Below are 17,553 nucleotides of genomic sequence, written 5' to 3'. Positions count from 1 at the left end.
GGACCCGCCCCCACCTCCACTCCTGCCCCACCGCCCTGACTGCTGCCCCACTGCCCTGACTGCTGCCCCGCCCCCAGATGTACTTCAACTCCGTCATCTCCGACACGACCAAGCTGCTCAAGCCCAGCCTGGTGTTCGCTTTCGCCATCGCAGCGGGTGTCTGCGGTCTCACCCAGATCACACAGTATCGAAGCCACCCCGTGGACGTGTATGCGGGCTTCCTCATCGGTGCTGGCATCGCCGCCTACCTGGTGAGAGTCTGACCAGGGAGGCTGGCAGCCATTGGGCAGGTCTGAGAGGGGAGGTCTGAAGGAGCAGGCTAGCCCCCAAAGGGGAGGTCAGAGGAGGGGAGGACAGGTGCCAAGGCCTAGCCCTGTTCTGGGGAGACTGATAAGACCTTTGCCTCCCTCCAAAACCCCCAAGTCTTTGCCCTGTGGGGACCCTGACATGGCCTCACAGCCATCCTGAATCTCACCCCCAGGCCTGCCATGCAGTTGGCAACTTCCAGGCCCCACCCACAGAGAAGCCCACAGCCCCAACACCTGCCAAAGACGCACTGCGGGTGCTGACCCAGCGGGGCCACGACTCGGTGTACCAGCAGAACAAGTCTGTGAGCACTGACGAGTTGGGCCCTCCAGGGCGGCTGGAGAGTGTGCCTGGGCCCGTGGCCCGAGAGAAGACCTCACTGGGCAGCCTGAAGCGGGCCAGCGTGGACGTGGACCTGCTGGCCCCACGCAGCCCCATGGGCAAGGAGAACATGGTGACTTTCAGCCACACACTGCCCCGCGTCAGCACGCCCTCACTTGATGACCCTGCCCGCCGCCACATGACCATCCATGTGCCACTTGACGCCTCGCGCTCTAAACAGCTCATTAGCGAGTGGAAACAGAAGTCGCTGGAAGGCCGTGGCCTGGGGCTGCCTGATGAGGCCAGCCTGGGGCATATGCTGGTGCCCGCAGAGCCCATGGCAGAGGAGGAAGAGGAGGAGGAGGAGGAGGAGGAGGAGGGAGAGGAAGAGGGGCCAGCTCCACCCTCACTCTACCCCACAGTCCAGGCGAGGCCAGGCCTCGGGCCTCGGGTCATTCTCCCACCGAGGGCCGGGCCACAGCCACTGGTACACATCCCCGAGGAGGGGGCGCAGGCAGCAGCAGGCCTGTCACCTAAGGGCAGCGTGGCTGTGCGGGCCAAGTGGCTCATGATGGCTGAGAAGAGCGGGGCCCCAGTGGCCACAGCCTCGACCCAGCCCCGCATGGCCAACCCGCCCCGACTGCTGCAGGTGATTGCTATGTCCAAGGCACCTGGTGGACCTGGCCCCAAGGCGGCTGAGACAGCCTTGTCCTCCAGCTCCAGCTCCGACTCCTCACAGTACAGGTCGCCATCAGACCGTGACTCAGCAAGCATTGTCACCATTGACGCACACGCGCCTCACCACCCCGTGGTCCACCTGTCTGCTGGTAATGGGCCCTGGGAGTGGAAGGCTGCTGGCAGTGGGGCCAAGGGGCCAGAGGGCGAGGGCACTTATGAGCTAGGGGACCTAGCTCATGGCTTTCGGGGTGGGCCCAAGCCACTGGGTGTATCTCCTGGCTCATCTGTCAGTGATGTGGACCAGGAGGAGCCAAGGTTTGGTGGTGTGGCCACAGTCAACCTGGCCACAGGGGAGGGGCTGCCCCCACTGGGCGCGGCCGACAGTACTCTCGGGCCAGCCAGCCGGGAATCAACGCTGAGGCGCAAAGCAGTTGGCCTGGCACTGGGTGAGCGAGATCCCGCCTCTTGTGAGTCAGAGGCTGAAAGCTACTACCATAAGATGCAGGCAACCCGCAGGTTCAAGGACTGAGCGCCCAGGGGCCTGGCAGGCTGGGGTGAGGGTGGGGGTGGGGGTGCAACAGCATGGGGGGTCTGGGGAAAGAGGGAAGTGGAGGCATTTTGCAATCAGACAATAAAAGGTTGAATTGGAGTCCTGGCTGCAGTCATCCTGGTCTGAGCTTCCCCTGGCCATGCACACAGGCCCCAGGGTCCTGGGCTGGCTGTAGGCTCTCAGGGGCCATGTGACCAGGGCCCCGAGCACAAAGGACAGGGCACTAGGAGCAAGGCATTGAGTTCTGTCCAATGCCCAAAGACTGCAGCAAGGTTCTAACTGGAACATGGAAAAGGTTTTGGTGTGGTTTGCAGCATCTGGGGAGTTGCCCCTTTTCAGATTCATGCTTACTTCCCAGGGAAGGCCACCCGCACTGGGACAGGACAGGTGGGACTCCCAAGCAGGGCTCACTGGCCCATAAAACTTCCCCCTGAAATCCTAACGTCATTAGGGGGGCAAACAAATGTCTGAATTCACAAAGAAAACAGCAGTGAAGACAAGCAAGCCCAATAAAGAAGGAAATGAGTGCAGGATACAGAAGAGTTTATTCAAAGTCCAGTACAGACTAGCCAAACTGCCTTCTACAATGTGAACAGAAAGCCTGCGGAAAAGGCAAGAGTTGTTATAAAATTGCTTTAATTCAGTTTTCTCAACATTACAAGCCGTAAGGCAGGCAGTGGAATGTGCCACGCTCCACGTTACAATACTGAGCCTGTAATTGCTGGTATCAAAATATACATCTGTGTCACCATAAAAAACTGCATTTGCTGCCCCTCATGTCTTACAACAGGTATAAAAAAATTATAAATATTTAATCCCTCGTCCCCACCCCAACATGAACACTTGGGGTCCAGGCCCCAGGAAGAGGGGCCAGCCAGCACAAGGGTCTGTGCACAGGGAAGCCCCTTGGACCCATGAGTGTAGGACTATACAAGGTAAAGGAGACAGTTAAGACTCGAGGGCTATTGTCCCACCTTAATGGGTCCCAGCGTTAGAGGCAGACAAAAAAAAACAAAAAACTTTGGTCCATGATTTGCAGGAAAAAAGAAACCCTGAAAGTTTAAGAGAGCCCTTGTCCTCCCAGACAGAGGACAGGCTATGTGTAAGGCATCTGAAGGTCTCAGGCCTGGGGCTTTCTAGGAAGAACCCAGGCTCCGCAGTGGCCCACCACTGCGTCTGCCCTGGAAACTAGATCCTGCCCTGCAACTTAATTACAAGGAATAAAATAAAAAGTACAGTATACAAGGTCATATAAGGAAGAAATTTAGATTACACTCATACCATTTTTATCATCTTGCTATATAAAAGGTTACTTAAAACTATTTCTTTTGCATATAAATGAAGATTAGAATATTTGGTCAACTGGAAATATTGCTAGGCACAGATGTCTGCAACTGCAAAAAAGCACAATACAAAGACTTATGATAAAACAAAGCTCCAAGCTGAAGAAGTGCCAGGGATGCACCCTAGAGGGTCTTGGCCCAGGAGGGGCACCTCAAGCCAGGGGCAGGGTGAGGGGAGAATCAAGACACTTGATTAAATGGACGATTAGGATGTCCGCAGACCCTGCAGCTGGCAGCCTCCTGCCATGCCAGGCACATGATCCCCATGGGGAAGCAGTCCCCTCTGTCCCCAAACCCCTATGCATTTGCTACTGCAAAAAAAGGCCCTGCCAAAGCAGTGGGTTTTAAGGCACAAGAAAGCTGAGTGGAGGCTTGGGAACACCCACCCTGCAGAAGGGGTAGGCACATCGTCCACGGGTCACCAAGAGCCTGAGGCCGGCACCCTATCTCCCAAAGGTGAGCAAGGTGAATTAGATTTAATTTTTTTAAAAACAGGTAAACTGATTTTCTCTTTAAAAAAATAAAATCTCTGGTCTTTTTAAGGTCACTTCAGCTGCTTTTTAAAGTGGCTATTTTCTGGAATGATGGAAGTTGTTGCCGGGACTACCCGGCAGGCTGGTCCTTGGTGGGGAGTCTAGATAGTGGACTTGGAAAAGGACACCCGCAGGTGGTGGTTCTCTCCCAGGTCGTGGTTGTGCAGGTCGATGAGTGCCTGGATGGCCTCCTCCACTGAACCCATCTGAATCAGCGCCATCTTGCGATCCTTCCTGCAGGACAAGGGGTATAGAGACAGCATGAGGTGGAGGGGGGAGGACAGAGAGGGGGGAGGGAGGGCAGGTGGGGAGAGGGTTTCATGCTCACTGGAAGAACTTGAACCCTTTGACAATTCCGCCATTGCTGGAGAAGAGTATCTTGAGATCGTCCTCAGATATGGAGGGCCTGTAGGGAGAGGGAAGACCTGAGCAGACCATCTGGCTACTCGCTTGAGGACAGTAATTCTGAGGTGAGGGAGGGGCCTGTTCACTGTTTTAGGCACCCATAGATAGATATTGCAGAACGACCATATCTTAAAGGTCTATCAAGAGTCACAAAAAACACTCCACTTGGCTTCAAAAAATGACACCAAACAGGTTTGCAAAAAATGCCACCCCCTCCCCTTCCTTGTTTGTTCTGGGAGTGTTTCAGGAAGGACAGAGGCAGCTTACAGCAGGACAACCTGTCAAAAGCCTGGTGGTTCAGGGAGGCCCGCCTCCCCCATTGCTCCCCACCATGTGCCACCTACGGGATGTTGGAAAGGTGCAGGGTGGCCGAGGGTGGGAAGATGTTCTGGAAGTTCTTAGAGCCAGGCTTCTTGAAGCGGTGCAGGGGCGAGTTCCCGTAGTCTTTGGTGAGGCCCTGGTCCTCCTGGCCCTCACGGGGCAGCTGTACGTTTTGGTGCTTGGAGAGGGTGATGCGCACAGGCTTTCCATGCAGCTTATGTCCGTTAAGGTGGCTCATGGCTGGAAAGGTAGGACCCATATGACCTAAAGGCCCCAGGCACAGGTCTGGTTCCTCACCCCATCTCCAGCCATCCCCACTTACCCAACTGGGCCTGGCTCCCATCTGCCATCTGTACCAAGGCATTCTCCTTCTTATTGAACAAAATCTTCACCCGTTGCACATCGCCATACACGCCTTCAAAAGTGTGGGGACAGAGCTCTGAGCCTAGGATCTGATGCCGCCTCCCACACCAGCCCCCATGACCCGCACACCCTCACAGGACTGGCTCTTCCTGAAGGTTTGCTATTCTGCCTCTGGGAACCTGCGTCTAGTCACAGGGACGTTAACAGGAGGACTCCCTTCAGCAAAGACGTCATAAAATCCAGGAAAGGTCAATTGCCAAAGAGCCATCACTTTACATGCTACCAACACGCTTAACTCTGCGAGAGCATGCAGGGCAATAAACCATGCGTGTCTAAAAAAATCCAAATAAATACACAAACCGAAGGCAAACCAAGTAACGAGGCAGAACTGCAAACTCATAGTACATCTTAGGGCATAAAAATAACCTCAATTAAATGAAAACAAGATAATAAAAGTGTGAATGATAACATACCGAAAAGAATAAAGAGGCTTTGGGGTGTGACTCTCTTTAGAGGACAGCAGAGCAAGGCAGCGGAGGGACAGGGAAAGGGAGAGGTCAGGGGGCGAGTTGCCATCGTCCACCACGAGGAGGCAGCCCCGCAGGCGTGCAGGTTGATGGATGATGAAGTTGTCAGGATGTTAATATTCAAGGGCAGGTTGGTTTCCGGAGAGCAGGGTTTGAGGGGGAATTTTGTTTTTATTTATTTATGGTTTTGTTTTGTTTCAAGCAACAACAGGAAGCAGAAGTACCGTGCAGTCAGTTGGCAAAGAAATTCCGGATCAGAAAAAAAATTGGGAAAGGGGAAGGGGAGAAAAGAAAAAAAGTAGCAAAAAACACAGGTCAGTAAATACATAAGAAAATCCGCAGTGTTCCATCAGTCAGATCTACACACATTCCTAGTCACAGGTCCACCTCGTGGAGCAGGCAGGAAAGCCCCTGTCCGCACAGTGAGCAGGAGACGCTGCTGCCCCTCAGCCTTGCCCTGCTCCTGCCAAGCCCCTTGCTGGGCTCAGCTCCCCCGGAACTGTCTCCTGCTGACTGCTGCGGGGAAAGTGTAAACGCTCACACAAGCACGAGGGGTGGAGTCTGTTAGTGAGGCTTCTAGAGCATCTAATAACTCAGTCAGACAAGGCACCGGCCGCCCCAGGCCAAGAGATGATAGGAGTGGTCAGACAGACGAGAAAACAGTCTGAAACGCTAATTGAACATTAATCCCATCTCTCTAGAGTTAAATATTTTGAGCCTTGATCTCACCCATGCTCTCTGAGCCAAACTTGGCCCTGAGACAAGTGTAGGTTGGCTATAGTAGGACTATGACTCAGAGTTGTGGGGGCAGCGCAGACCATGGCCCTCCTGAGCAGAGGTGCCCAGAGGCCTCCTCAAACAGAGGTGTTTTTAGCTCGAAATTTTATGATTGCTTTCATGAAAGTATCAAAAAATATTTTAACTCTAAACACTATGAAATTGGAAATGTAAACTAGGATGTTCAGGGACAGAGCTTCCAGCACAGTGGGAAGGGAGGGGAGGATGCGAGCACAGAGTGGAACTGCATAAGGACTGGCCTGTGGATTACAGGAGCGTGGCCTGCTGATAGTTTGCACTAAGACCTAGATGCACAACTCCCCTGCCTGAGCCTCCAGAAAAAAACAGCCTGAAAGAGCCACCTACCTCAGGGTTGAGGTTGCTGACCAGCAGAACAGAATTTCCAGCCCCTCCTAGGCCTGGGATGGCGATCCGGCCAGCTGCCGCCGCCGCCGCTGCCGCTGATGGGATGGCCAGAGGGGCCAGGGCCCCGTGCACATTGGGAACAGAGAGGCCTGAGGAAGAGGCAGGAAGGAAATGAGCAGTACAGCCTGCTTTCCACCAAAAGGGGAGCGAAGTCCTGCCCATCCTCATGCAAAAGGAGACACACAGGAGGTGTCTGCACTCGGCCTATCCTGGCCATATGGCCCGCTGGCTCCTTCATCCTCCTCACAGCAGATTGTACTGGGTTTGGACCAGGCTACATGCGCCCATACAGCACAAAAGCTCCAGCTCCATGAATGCAGAATCGAGCCTCGGCCTTGTGTGCATGCAGGTACCCATCACCATGCAGATGGCACACTGGGCAGGACACAGCAGGCTCATGACTGTCACATGGTAGTCGTTACATTGTGGGGCGCCCAGCCCCCAGGAGGGACGCTCAGGTGTGCCCGCCCAGCTCATGCTGATCTTACCAGGACACTTAATTCACCTACTAGGGACACAGCCCTCCAACCACTGTGTGTACACGTCCTTGCCCGGGAGGTGCTTGAAGGAATCAGACCAGAGACTGTGGGGTTAGAGTATTCTCTGCGTGGCCCTGTCCTACGACTACCCTGTCCAGGCTCCTCAGGGAACCCAGAAAGAAGCCCGCGCCCAGGAAGATGGGCTCCCCCCGTGACTGCGCCCGTCAGCTCGCATGTCGGCAGAGCTACTGAAAGGTGTGTGGGCATGCACAGTCAGTTATGGGGACCAAGACCAAGTGTTTGAGTACCTGCAGCTTGAGGAATGGCAAAGGTGGGAGGGAAACCAGCTCCTGCATACGGAGAGGCTGACATTATACCAGGTGCACCTAGAAACAAATGAGACACTAATCATTGCACCCACAACCTCCGCCACCAGAGCCGAGTGAGCCAAGCCGGCGCACCCCACACCCAGCAGGCAGGTCCAATGTCCACCCAAGCTGGGTGCTATGGCCATGGAAGGAGTGATGGGCGCCAACCTCCCTGGGCGCAGGGCGGGCATCCTGGGACTCCTGGGGCCTGGTCACTTAAGACTGAGCTGCGCGTCCTTGACTATGGCACACGGCAGTAGCAGGCACCTTCCCAGGAATCTTACCAAAGGCTGCAGCCATGGTCTGGTCCAGTGAGGGTTGGCTGTCACCAGAGGGCAGGTCAGGACGGGTGTAGTCTCGGCTCTTGTCATTGTTGTACTTGACGTTGAGGCTGGTGAGCTTAGAAAAGTCGATGCGGAGTGTACAGCAAGCGTTGTAGATGTTCTGCCCATCCAGCGACTGCGGGGGAGGAGGGGAAAGCTGTGAGTGGCTGGGGCCCTGGGGCTGAAGAAGGCAGGCAGGCGTCCCTGGGTACCCACTCACCAGCTTAGCATGCTGGGCGCTCACGGGTTCGGCATACTGCAGCAGTGCCTGGAACTGGTTGTTCTTGGTGAAAGTGATAATCTTCAGAACTGTGCCAAACTTGGAGAAGATCTGTCAGAAAAGGAAGAACAGTCAACCTCTGCCCAGGGTCTGGGTGGAAAATGGGGGCACATGGACTCCACCTCACCTGGTGAAGCACGTCCAAGGTGACTGGGTAGAAGAGGTTTTCCACGATGATCCTGAGCACTGGACTCTGGCCAGCCATCGCCATCCCAGCATCCACGGCAGCAGCTGAGGCAGCCGGTGACAGGTTCCCCGTATGAACTGAGTTCACTGCCTGCAAGGCCGCCTGGGCCCGCTGTTGGGGGGACAGCATGAGTCCCACTGCCCCCAGGCTCACACCAAGAGCCCTGTCCCACCCCAGACCTGGGAGGGGATGAGGGGAGGACGCACTGCCTGGTTGGGTGAGCTGTCGGTCTTAAGTTCCTTATGGTTGGAGAACTGGATGTAGATGGGCTGGCCACGAAGCACAGGTGTCACCGAGGTGTAGTAGTTCACCATAGTGTTGGCTGCCTCCTCTGTGTTCATCTCAATGAAGGCCTGGTGGGGGTGGGGGCGTAAGCCAGACCCAGACCCCTGGAAGAAGCCTGGCACCACACTCCTAAAGCAGGCCCAGGGCCTTTCCTGGGATGTGCTCACATACCTGGTTTTTCCCTTTCAGCATCAAGAGGTTGGTGACCTTCCCAAAAGGCAGTCCCAGGGAAATGACCTCGCCCTCGGTGACATCACTGGGAAGCTTCCGGATATGGATCACTCTGGAGGGCACACCTGTACTTCTGTTGTCACCTTTGAACTTTTTGCTGTCATTTCCGTTTGCTGAGAAGAAAGGTGGTACGTCTAACACGGAGCACCTCCTAGGCTCTCACACAGCAATATTCCCCCACCTCCTCAGAATCAGTTTCCTCCCTGACAGGATTCAAGCAGAGTCATCTCCACAGCTGGTGCACCCCTCACACACACAGCTCCCAGTAAGTGCCCATGTATGAACCAGGGCTCAAGGTCACAGCCCAAATCATTTCACCCCAGTGTTCTCGGAGCAGAGCCTACTTGGGCAGAGAGGGCGCCCCCACGGCAGGGACGAAGGGCTATGGTCAGCAGTTACCTGCAGAGGCTGAGTTGCTGCTCATGATAAAGGGTCCGTTAGTGACACAGGCAGAGAAGAGCTCGTCCGATCCCCGCTGGAAGAGAGGGCGTGCTGAAGTGGGGCTGGAGGTGGCCTGGCACATGGCTGCAGACACCATCCTCCCAGAATACCTTGCTGCTCAGCTGTGAAGACACTGCCCTGAACTGTGTCTGTCCCACCTCAAGATGGCCTCACAGTCCCAGATGTGGCTGCTTTTCGGGGGGGTGGGGGGGCTGACAAGGGATTAAAATGTCACTCCCATCTCCAGGTTCTGGGGAACCCTTACAGGGTCTGTGGACAGGCCTCAGGTCAGGTGCCTCAAGGGCAGGCCTAGCCGGCCACCTTGAGACTGTTAGACTGTCTTTAGTTATTACAAAGCTACTTGCAAACTTGAGAACAAAGGCCCCTTGTCACACTGCAGCTATTCCCTTGGTCTCCGGAGCTCGGCCTATTTTCCAGCTGTGTGAGGACACCTGAGCCGCAGCCTCATCACTCGCTGACTAGAAACACTACCTCTCTGTGAGCCAGCAACACTATCTAGTGACAGAAAACAGGGTCTGAGGGCAGCTCTAGAACTGCTCATCTGTAGGCGGGTTCCTATGACTTCTGACCTGCCTGTTTTCTTTCCAGAAACAACCTATTTACTCCCGAGTCTCAATCTAATTAAATCAACTCCCCGATCACGTTAGTCTGACTCTGGGCTTAGAAAGCAGGCAGACAGGCATCCCTCCGGTGGACCGGGGCCCAAGGACAGGACTACTTTTACTCAGGGGGTGAGCTGTATGAGGCTGCAGTGCAGTCATGCAAGTGGAGACTCAGGATGCAGCCCCCACCCAGGACAGACTCCGCTAGGAACAAGAGCATGAGCACCAGGAACTTGCAGGCTCTAGGACCTGTTGGGTGTTGGGGCAGAGCTGTGACAGGACTCCATCAACATGAACTAGGACCAAGGTTGGAAATCAGGGGAGGGTGTCTCCCCCACCCCCACTTCAGTGCCCCCTCAGGCCTGTAGCAGGAACAGGAAAGACCAGCTCAACTGGGCCTTGGCTCTCAGGGTTACGAGCCTCGCCCCTTCTCCCTCAAACTGCCTTTTTCTCAAGGACACCTTATCTTTGCCCTTCCTCCAAACTGCCAACTTAGCTGTTACTCAAACAAGCACAACCATCACCCAGGGCTGCCATCTACCCCAGGCAGAGCTGGGGTGCTCTAAAGCCCTCAGAATCCCCCCTGCCACAGGCAGGTGTCAGTACCTACTGAAGGGAGACGAGGTTTACAAACTGCTCTTCAAGAAGAGGATCAGGAATGGCCACATCACCACTGGTCCCTGCTATGTGGGCATATCCCCACATCCCAGACCCCCGGCTAGGCAAGCACCCAGAAGCCTCCCACCCCTAGTGCCCCACAGCCCAAGGCTGTGAGGGCTGCTCAAACCCCAGTGGTGCTTAGAGCCAAGGAACAGAAAGTTAAAATTGCTGGTCTCTGAGGACTGGGGTCTAATATAAAATGAAACATTCTGGGCGTGTCATGACTGAGCTTTTCCTGAGTCGACACCCAGGCCTCAGTGGGGACAAAGCCACCAGGCAGAGTGCACCTCAGCCCCAGAACCTCCTGGTGACACCAAGGGCAGGTGAGTCTCACCTGTGCAAGCCTCAAGAAGGTTCCTGCCTCTGGACTGGGAGTTCTGACCCATATCCCTGCCCCCTTTAGGCTCACAAAGGTGACTCCCCCAAAGCTGGACTAGAGCCAGGCACTATGTGGCTCCCACGTGCTGACTGCACAACCTTAAAAAGGGCATCTTAACTGCTGTCTCTGACCAGTGCCAGGTGGGCCATCATTTGAGTGGCAACACTCCTGACTCTCATGTTCCCATGGCAGATGGCCTGGTGCTCCCACATTTGTGGGCAAATTGTGACCACTTGTCCGTCCACATTCCCCTAGGCCCCCCTTCCCCAGGACACAGGTCGGGTCTGCTAAACGGCAACTCCCCCATCCCCAGAGCACAGGGACACTGAGACCACGACCAGGGCATTTGGGGAGACCCTATGGTACCTTACCCAAAGTCAATTAAGCATCTATTGGAAAAGCCCCCAAGCTGTGTGCTTCCTGCTGGGAACAAGGCACACCTGCTCCCAACAGTATGTTAAGGGGAACCTTTGCTTTTTAATCAGTAGCTAATCATTGTTAATCTCTGGACACTTCTAACTTATGGCACAGCTTGTTCTAAAGCTGGGGTGATGGTCAGTGGTGCTCAGAACCCAACCGTGCTGCCCTCCTGAGGGCAAGTAGCCCCCCAACCCACCCACTAGAACCTCGAGTTTGTCCTGCACAGGTCTGATTCTGAAAGCAGCGGTCGCCTGGGACTGGCCAGGAAGGACCACTCTACGGACAACCCCAGACAGAGCTGCTCCAGCTGGAAATAGGCAAAGCCAGGAGGATTACAGGAAGCCAGACATTTTCTGTGATGGTTACAAATGCTTCAGATGAAAGTCCCTCTCCCCTCCTCCTACCACTGAACAAACAGGTTTTATCTGCAGGAAGATCAGGATAGGCAGCCTGTGAAGACTCCACCTGGAAAAACCCAAACCCACCCCAGCAGTATGGCTCACTGACCAACCCACCTGCAGTGGACTCCCCAGCCCCCAATTCCTGCCAGCACACGGTACCAAATCTGTAGAAGTATTCAGTTGGCACCAGGCATCCCTGAATGCCACTTACTTCAGGGTACACAGGCTTGGTCCTCACCTGAGGGGAGAACTGAGAACCATCATGGCCCCACTTCCTGTGGAGACAGCCACTGCCAGCTCTGTCCTTTCTACAGCTTAAATGTCCCAAGTACCAAGGATGGCATATAAAGGGGACACACCTTCATTTTCTTTCATCTCAAAAGAAGCAATCAGATGTGCAGACCAAAAAGTACCCAAATCACAATGCCATCAAAAGTAGCACCTCTGGCCCTAGCCGGTTTGGCTCAGTGGATAGTGTTGGCCTGCGGACTAAAGGGTCCCAGGTTTGATTCCAGTCAAGGGCACACACCCAGGTTGTGGGCTCAAACCCAGTGGGGGGTATGCAGGAGGCAGCCGATCAATGATTCTCGTCACTGATGTTTCTTTATCTCTCTCTCCCATCCTCTTTAAAATCAAGAAAAATATATTTAAAAGTAAAAAGAAGAGTAGCACCTCTGTACCCTCCTATCCCACCAGCCACCTCATAAACTACTTGGGGCACAACCAAGTTTCAACTTTTTCTGCACCAAACCAACGGTACTTAGAACACTTGGCAAATATCCTCAGTCCCAATCACAGGACTCTCGCCTGAGCAGGGAGGAGGGGTCCCAAATTAGGGCCAAAGGTGCATTTACCACCGAGAGGCCACTGAACCCACACTGTTGGAAGCAGTGCCTGGAATTAGCTGGATGCAGGCAGGGCAAAGGAAAGGTGTCTGAGAGCCCAACCTGCAAACTGTCTGCCCTACACACGCTGTAGACCATGGGAGCGCTGCTGTCAGAAGAAGCCCCAGTGCTCAGCAGCAGAGGGAAGGGGCCTACAAGGGCAGCACCAGATCAGAGGCCATGCCAGCAGCAGGGTAGCAGAGTCAGCAATGCCTACCTTTGTACCAACTGCTATGTCTGGGACAATGCTGTAGAGAGAGAGAAAAAAAAGAATGTTAGCAGGTGTACTACAGCAGCTACTGCCAGGACTTTCAGGATAGGCCGGCCAGCGAAGGGCTTCTCTGGCTGCAGCCCCCCCAATGAGGTCCTCAGATAACTAGTAAGCTTAGGGCAGGGAAGTGAGCTGCCGTGCCTTTAATCTCAACTTGAAAAAGGAGCCATCATTGTGCTCTAGCTCCCCTCCCTCCCAGCAGGCCCCCAGACAAAACACCCCCTCCAAAAGCCCCAGGAGGGACACTTGATGCTTGTTGTTAAAAGCTGAAGTGCTGTTGTTTGCTTTCTAAAAACTGGAAATGCTTGGAGAATGTTTCAAGCAGGGAAGACTAGTGAGAAGGTAGCTCACAAGGCCTTGGAGGTCACAGCTCCAGGGGGATGAGAAAGGGACTCAACAAGGGAACTGTTCAAAGAATGGCATCCTCCAGAGGAAGGAGGCAGCAAAGATGAAATAATCAGATAAAATTAACACCAGTTACTCATCAACCTGGCTCCGTGTGACTGGACTTTCTCCCTGCTCCAGGCCCAGCTAGGGAAGGTGAGAAGAAACCATGGCTGCTGAGGTTCCTGCAGTGCTCAACTGCACACCAGCTCTCAGTACTAACATAAAACTCTCCTAGGCTTCTAAATGTAAACTCACAAGGTCCTTAATGACTCAAGGAGAAGAACTTCGTCAGCAACACCCCCCCACACACACACCAGGTCACCTGGCTTAGTGGCCTGTGACCAGAGCCTCCCATGATGTCACACAAAGATGTCCCCCTCACCAGCCAGGGAAAGGCTGGTCTCAGAATGGGCAGAAGATCCAACACCCGCTACCCCCAGAACAGCACGACCCCAAGCGCTACACCCTAGTCCTGCCATCCGCTGCACATCTCACCGGCTACTGCCTCTACTGTAGGGCTTCACCTCTTCAGTATAAAAAACATCATGGGCTAGTGTCCACAGGGTTTTTAAAACCTTATAGAGTCCAGGAAAAACTCAGAAAAACGGAAAGAATTAAAAACATGCAGCTTCCCGTCTGCTAACCCAGGGCAACACACTGCTCCCTGGGAGGGCCCCTCAGGCAGTTTGACATGAAATGGCCCTTCTTAAAAGGGTTTCAAACCTTCCAAAGAGAACCTGGCTGCCCGGATAATACACCATTCAAAAGAGGCTGCAGATGGGACTGGGCCACCAAGCCACATCTGGGGGGCAAAACACTCCAACTGTCCTTGAGGGAAGAAAAACAGAACTGGACCAGACAGTCCCCACTTTCCATCAAGATTTCCCTGCAGGGCCCCTTAAATTCCCACTTATGTGCACCTACAGCCCATGCCAACTGGATTGGGATTCCCTGGGAGGTCCACCCAAAACGGAAGGTGGACCCCAGATCACATTCCTCATGCCCCAGCAGTTTTTCTAAAAGGCTGAATTTAATTAAGCCTGAAACGTATCATTTAAAACCAGAGGCACAGAGATAGTGACCGTCCAGGCATTTTAACTACACACCCGCCCCCCCAGGTCAGTCTAGGGAAGGAGGGCTTTCAAAGCTCCAGATCTAAAGATAAGAACTACCTTTGGAATCTTCTGGCTCACTTTTTTTAAAAATCAGAACCTAACCCTCCCAAGGGGAAATGAAAACAATTAGACTAACACGAAAGAAAAAAAGGCCCTGTTTAAAGTTAGTTTCATTTTTAACAAGTTCTATCATTTTCCCCAGACCAGAACATCCGGGAAAAAAAAAAAAAAAAGTCCCTAAACTGGCAGACTCATGTCTCGGGCTCACAGAATACAGCTTTGTGCGTTGGCCCTAAATCTCCACAGTAAAGTGCATAGTCTTTGCAACCTCAGATCTGCTTAAGGCTATGATAACCCACAATGTAAAACCTAGATCGCCCCACCGCCCTCCCCATTTCTCTCGTCCCTGGCACACACACAAGCCCGGAGCGGCCCCTTCCCTCTCCCAAGGCGGCTGAATGGCCGGCCAGCCGGCTACACTGCCCGAAAGCTCGGGGTCCGGTGGTGCCGGCCCACGTGGGTTGTTCCGCGGGCTTTAGGGCCTGGAACTCCACGGCCGGGGTGGGCCAACTCGTGCTTAAAGAACTCCCGGGATGGCGGGAACAAAGGGAACGCGAGGGCCCCTCCCCGACACCCCCGGCCCTGGAGCTGAACCGGGAGCGCGGCCGTTCTTTGTGGGAAGCCCGGGGAGGCGCAGGGCAGGGGCGGAGGAGGGCCCGCGCCCTTCCGGGCAGAAGGGCGGCGTCTTCCCAGCGCGCCCGGGACCGCCGCGGGCGGGGGAGGCCGAGTGCAAAGTCGGTGCGGCGGGAAAGGCTGCGCACGCGCACCGGGGCCTGAGAAGAGTTCGAATAACTGCGCACGCGCGCGTGGGGGCCGGACGGGGAGCGGGAAGAACAGGACGGGGACCGGGAAGGGCCGGACGGACAGCAGGAAGGGGCACGTGGAAAGCGCAAAGGGAAGCGCGGGGGGGAGGGGAGGAGACCAGCGGAAAGGGTCGCGCGGCCGCCGCGTGTGTTCGAGACTAGCCGCGGAGAGACCGGAAACGAGCACGACGGTGGGAAGGTCTGGGCCGGCCGACCCCCGGCTCGGGAAATGTGGGGACACCTCTCGCTCCTGGCAGCTTCCCTCCGTGCCTGCGGCCGGGAGTAGGGGAAGGATCCCGGAGGCGCTGTGGCCCCGGCTCCGAGGAGGCCCAGGTGGCCGCAAGAGGAAGGCTGGAGCGCGAGAAGGGGAGGGGGAAGCGCGGATAGACATGACTCACCCGTCCATTGCACACAGAAGAGACCCGCAAGGGACGGAGTGGAGGCGCCGGAATAGCAGGAACCGACCCAACGGCTCCGAGTTATAGACTCACAAAATGGCGGAGACGCCTGAACACGTCCCTTGCGCGCTCTGCCCATTGGCTCCCGCTGCTCAGAGAGGCGGGGAGAGCGCTGCGGGCCCCCACCAGCGCCTCCCAGTGGCTAGGAGGCCGCTTGAGGGGTGGAGCTAAGGGGAATGGCAGGCGACCGTTGGAGAACGTGGCCGTCCGTCTGGGCTCAAGGCGGAAACGGCCCATGGACTCGGGGGAGGGGAGAAAAGGTGGGAGCACGTGACAAAGCCGGAACCAATGAGCCAGCAGCCCTCCTGCCTAGGGCTTTGCGGGAGAAGCCATCTTGAGAGTGGGTACGTGGCGAGTCCGGTGGCGGGAAGCGTGCTCGCCCTAGGTTGCCACCATCTTGCAAACGGGCAGGTGTTGTCCCCCTCACGCTTGAGAGCAAAGGGAGGCGCGTGGCCATTTTGGAGTCGGGCGAGACACCTATTAGGCTCCATCTTGCTTGTGGGCACGTGGCAGAAAAGTCTGATTCAAATTGAGACATTACTCCTAGGTTAGCAGGCGGGGAGGCAGAGGCCGCTTAACGCATCCCAGACGCCAGGCCTCAGTCCTCACTGCTGGCACCGAGCCTGCAGGCGCAATGTGGTCAGGGAGCGCCCCGACCGGCCTGTTGGTTTCGGAGCAGCCAAGGCCGAGTGCAGTCCTGCACACGGGGCATCTGAGCCGGGGTGGCAGAAAGCAGAATCCTGCCATCATGGGAAATTCAGAACCGGGTGCGGCTCCGTCCCAGCAGCAGGAAAAACACCCTAAACGTATTCCCAGGAGTGCTGATTCCCAGTTTCACAGGGTTGTCTGTGACGGGTTGCCCCTTCGGAGAGAAGAGGGGAAACCGAGGCCAACGAGATGGGCAGCGGGAGTTCCACATGCGATCAGGGGCCAGAGCCGGGGAGGCTGCTGAGGGTCGGCTCCCCGGCACTGCTGGTGGCACCGGCCTCGGAGCCGACGGGCATCGTGGGCTTGGCGAGGTTCTCGGTGCGAAGCAGAAGAAGCGGAAGCTGTTGTGATGATAGTTTGCTTGACGTCCCTGCCGAAAGGGGGATGTTTAAATGGCACCAGCCCAGAGAGGGAGCAGCAATGGCATTTCTCTCTCTTCTGCCTCGCGGGTTGGTTTCGTTTCACCCGCAAGCGCCCGTAGTCCTGGCAGCAGCACTCGCCGGGCCTGGCGGACCTGGACGCAGCCCAGGAGCCGGCGGCTGCCCGGGTCACAGGAAGCCGCCTGTCCTGCGGGTTTGGGCCCCCTCCTGTCCCAGGAGATCTGAAGCCCCTGAATCACTCATCAGGAGCAATGCTCCAGTGGATTCGTGGATTTACTCCCTCCCAGACTCCCGTCCAAGCTCGGGTTTGGGCACCATCAGGGCCAGTTGCTCATCTTTTGGTGACCAGTGCCAGGATTGCCTCCCCACCGCCATCCTTCATGGCAGGGTCTGGGGGAGAGAAGAGGGGCAGCTGGCATGGGGGGGGGCGTCTGAGCCATCAGACTGTGTTAGAACCCACTCTGAGCTTGGCCCTCCCAGGACTCCTGTCTTGCTCAGAGTTCAAGCCCCAGGCAGCCTGGCAGCCAGGAGGCCCACACCATTGGCCACCTTTCTGGTTTCTGACCTCACTAGCCGGCCTCCTTGGTGCAGCAGTTCCCTCTGGAAGATTCTTGCCTAAACCTACACAACTCCCTCCTTTATTCTCCCACTCTCTGAAGGCCAGAAGTCTGAAATGAAGGTGTCAACAGGTCCACGCTCCCTCTAGAGCAGCGGTTCTCAACCTGTGGGTTGCGACCCCTTTGGGGGTCGAACGACCCTTTCACAGGGGTTGCCTAAGACCATCGGAAAACACATATAATTACATATTGTTTTGTGATTAATCACTATGCTTTAATTATGTTCAATTTGTAACAATGAAA

At 55.5% G+C, this 17,553-nt stretch overlaps 2 protein-coding genes across 4 annotated transcripts in view; one reads left to right on the top strand and one right to left on the bottom strand.

Annotated features, from left to right (window-relative positions):
- The window catches only part of PLPPR3 (phospholipid phosphatase related 3), an 8,828-nt gene extending 6,502 nt beyond the window's left edge, over window positions 1-2,326 (top strand). The window contains exons 6-7 of the mRNA XM_005866664.2: window positions 78-251; window positions 482-2,326. Of these exons, the coding sequence (XP_005866726.1) occupies window positions 78-251; window positions 482-1,834 (1,527 nt within the window). The 3' untranslated portion in view covers window positions 1,835-2,326. The remainder of the gene's footprint in view (window positions 1-77; window positions 252-481) is intronic.
- Window positions 2,327-2,383: 57 nt separating this feature from the next.
- PTBP1 (polypyrimidine tract binding protein 1) lies at window positions 2,384-15,655 on the bottom strand. Of its 3 annotated transcripts, XM_005866665.2 has the most exons (15): window positions 15,546-15,650; window positions 12,729-12,759; window positions 9,103-9,178; window positions 8,644-8,816; window positions 8,394-8,540; window positions 8,128-8,298; window positions 7,941-8,051; window positions 7,682-7,856; window positions 7,338-7,415; window positions 6,491-6,639; window positions 5,294-5,327; window positions 4,780-4,872; window positions 4,481-4,697; window positions 4,060-4,137; window positions 3,640-3,965 (listed from the first exon to the last, which is right to left on the bottom strand). In XM_005866665.2, the coding sequence occupies exons 1-15, from the start codon at window positions 15,551-15,553 to the stop codon at window positions 3,833-3,835; spliced, it is 1,674 nt and encodes a 557-aa protein (XP_005866727.1). In that variant the 5' UTR covers window positions 15,554-15,650; the 3' UTR covers window positions 3,640-3,832. The 3 variants fall into 3 exon arrangements, with proteins under 3 accessions (XP_014395581.1, XP_005866727.1, XP_005866730.1); XM_005866668.2 differs by lacking the exon at window positions 7,338-7,415 and having other exon boundaries at window positions 3,656-3,965; window positions 15,546-15,655; XM_014540095.1 differs by lacking the exons at window positions 12,729-12,759; window positions 15,546-15,650 and having other exon boundaries at window positions 2,384-3,965; window positions 9,103-9,241.
- Window positions 15,656-17,553: the final 1,898 nt, after the last annotated feature.

The sequence above is a fragment of the Myotis brandtii genome, unplaced genomic scaffold (assembly GCF_000412655.1).
Source record: "Myotis brandtii unplaced genomic scaffold, ASM41265v1 scaffold236, whole genome shotgun sequence".
Taxonomy (NCBI): Eukaryota; Metazoa; Chordata; class Mammalia; order Chiroptera; family Vespertilionidae; genus Myotis; species Myotis brandtii.
Note: the sequence above shows the minus strand (reverse complement) of the source record. Positions and strands in the feature narration are given on the sequence as shown.

Coding starts and splice junctions, on each gene's coding strand:
- PTBP1 (XM_014540095.1), bottom strand. CDS start 9,241: ATGGTGTCTGCAGCCATGTGCCAGGCCACCTCCAGCCCCACTTCAGCA. Junction 8,052..8,127: donor CCTTGGACGTGCTTCACCAG/GTGAGGTGGAGT, acceptor CTTTTCTGACAG/ATCTTCTCCAAGTTTGGCAC. Junction 7,416..7,681: donor GACCATGGCTGCAGCCTTTG/GTAAGATTCCTG, acceptor ATTTGTTTCTAG/GTGCACCTGGTATAATGTCA.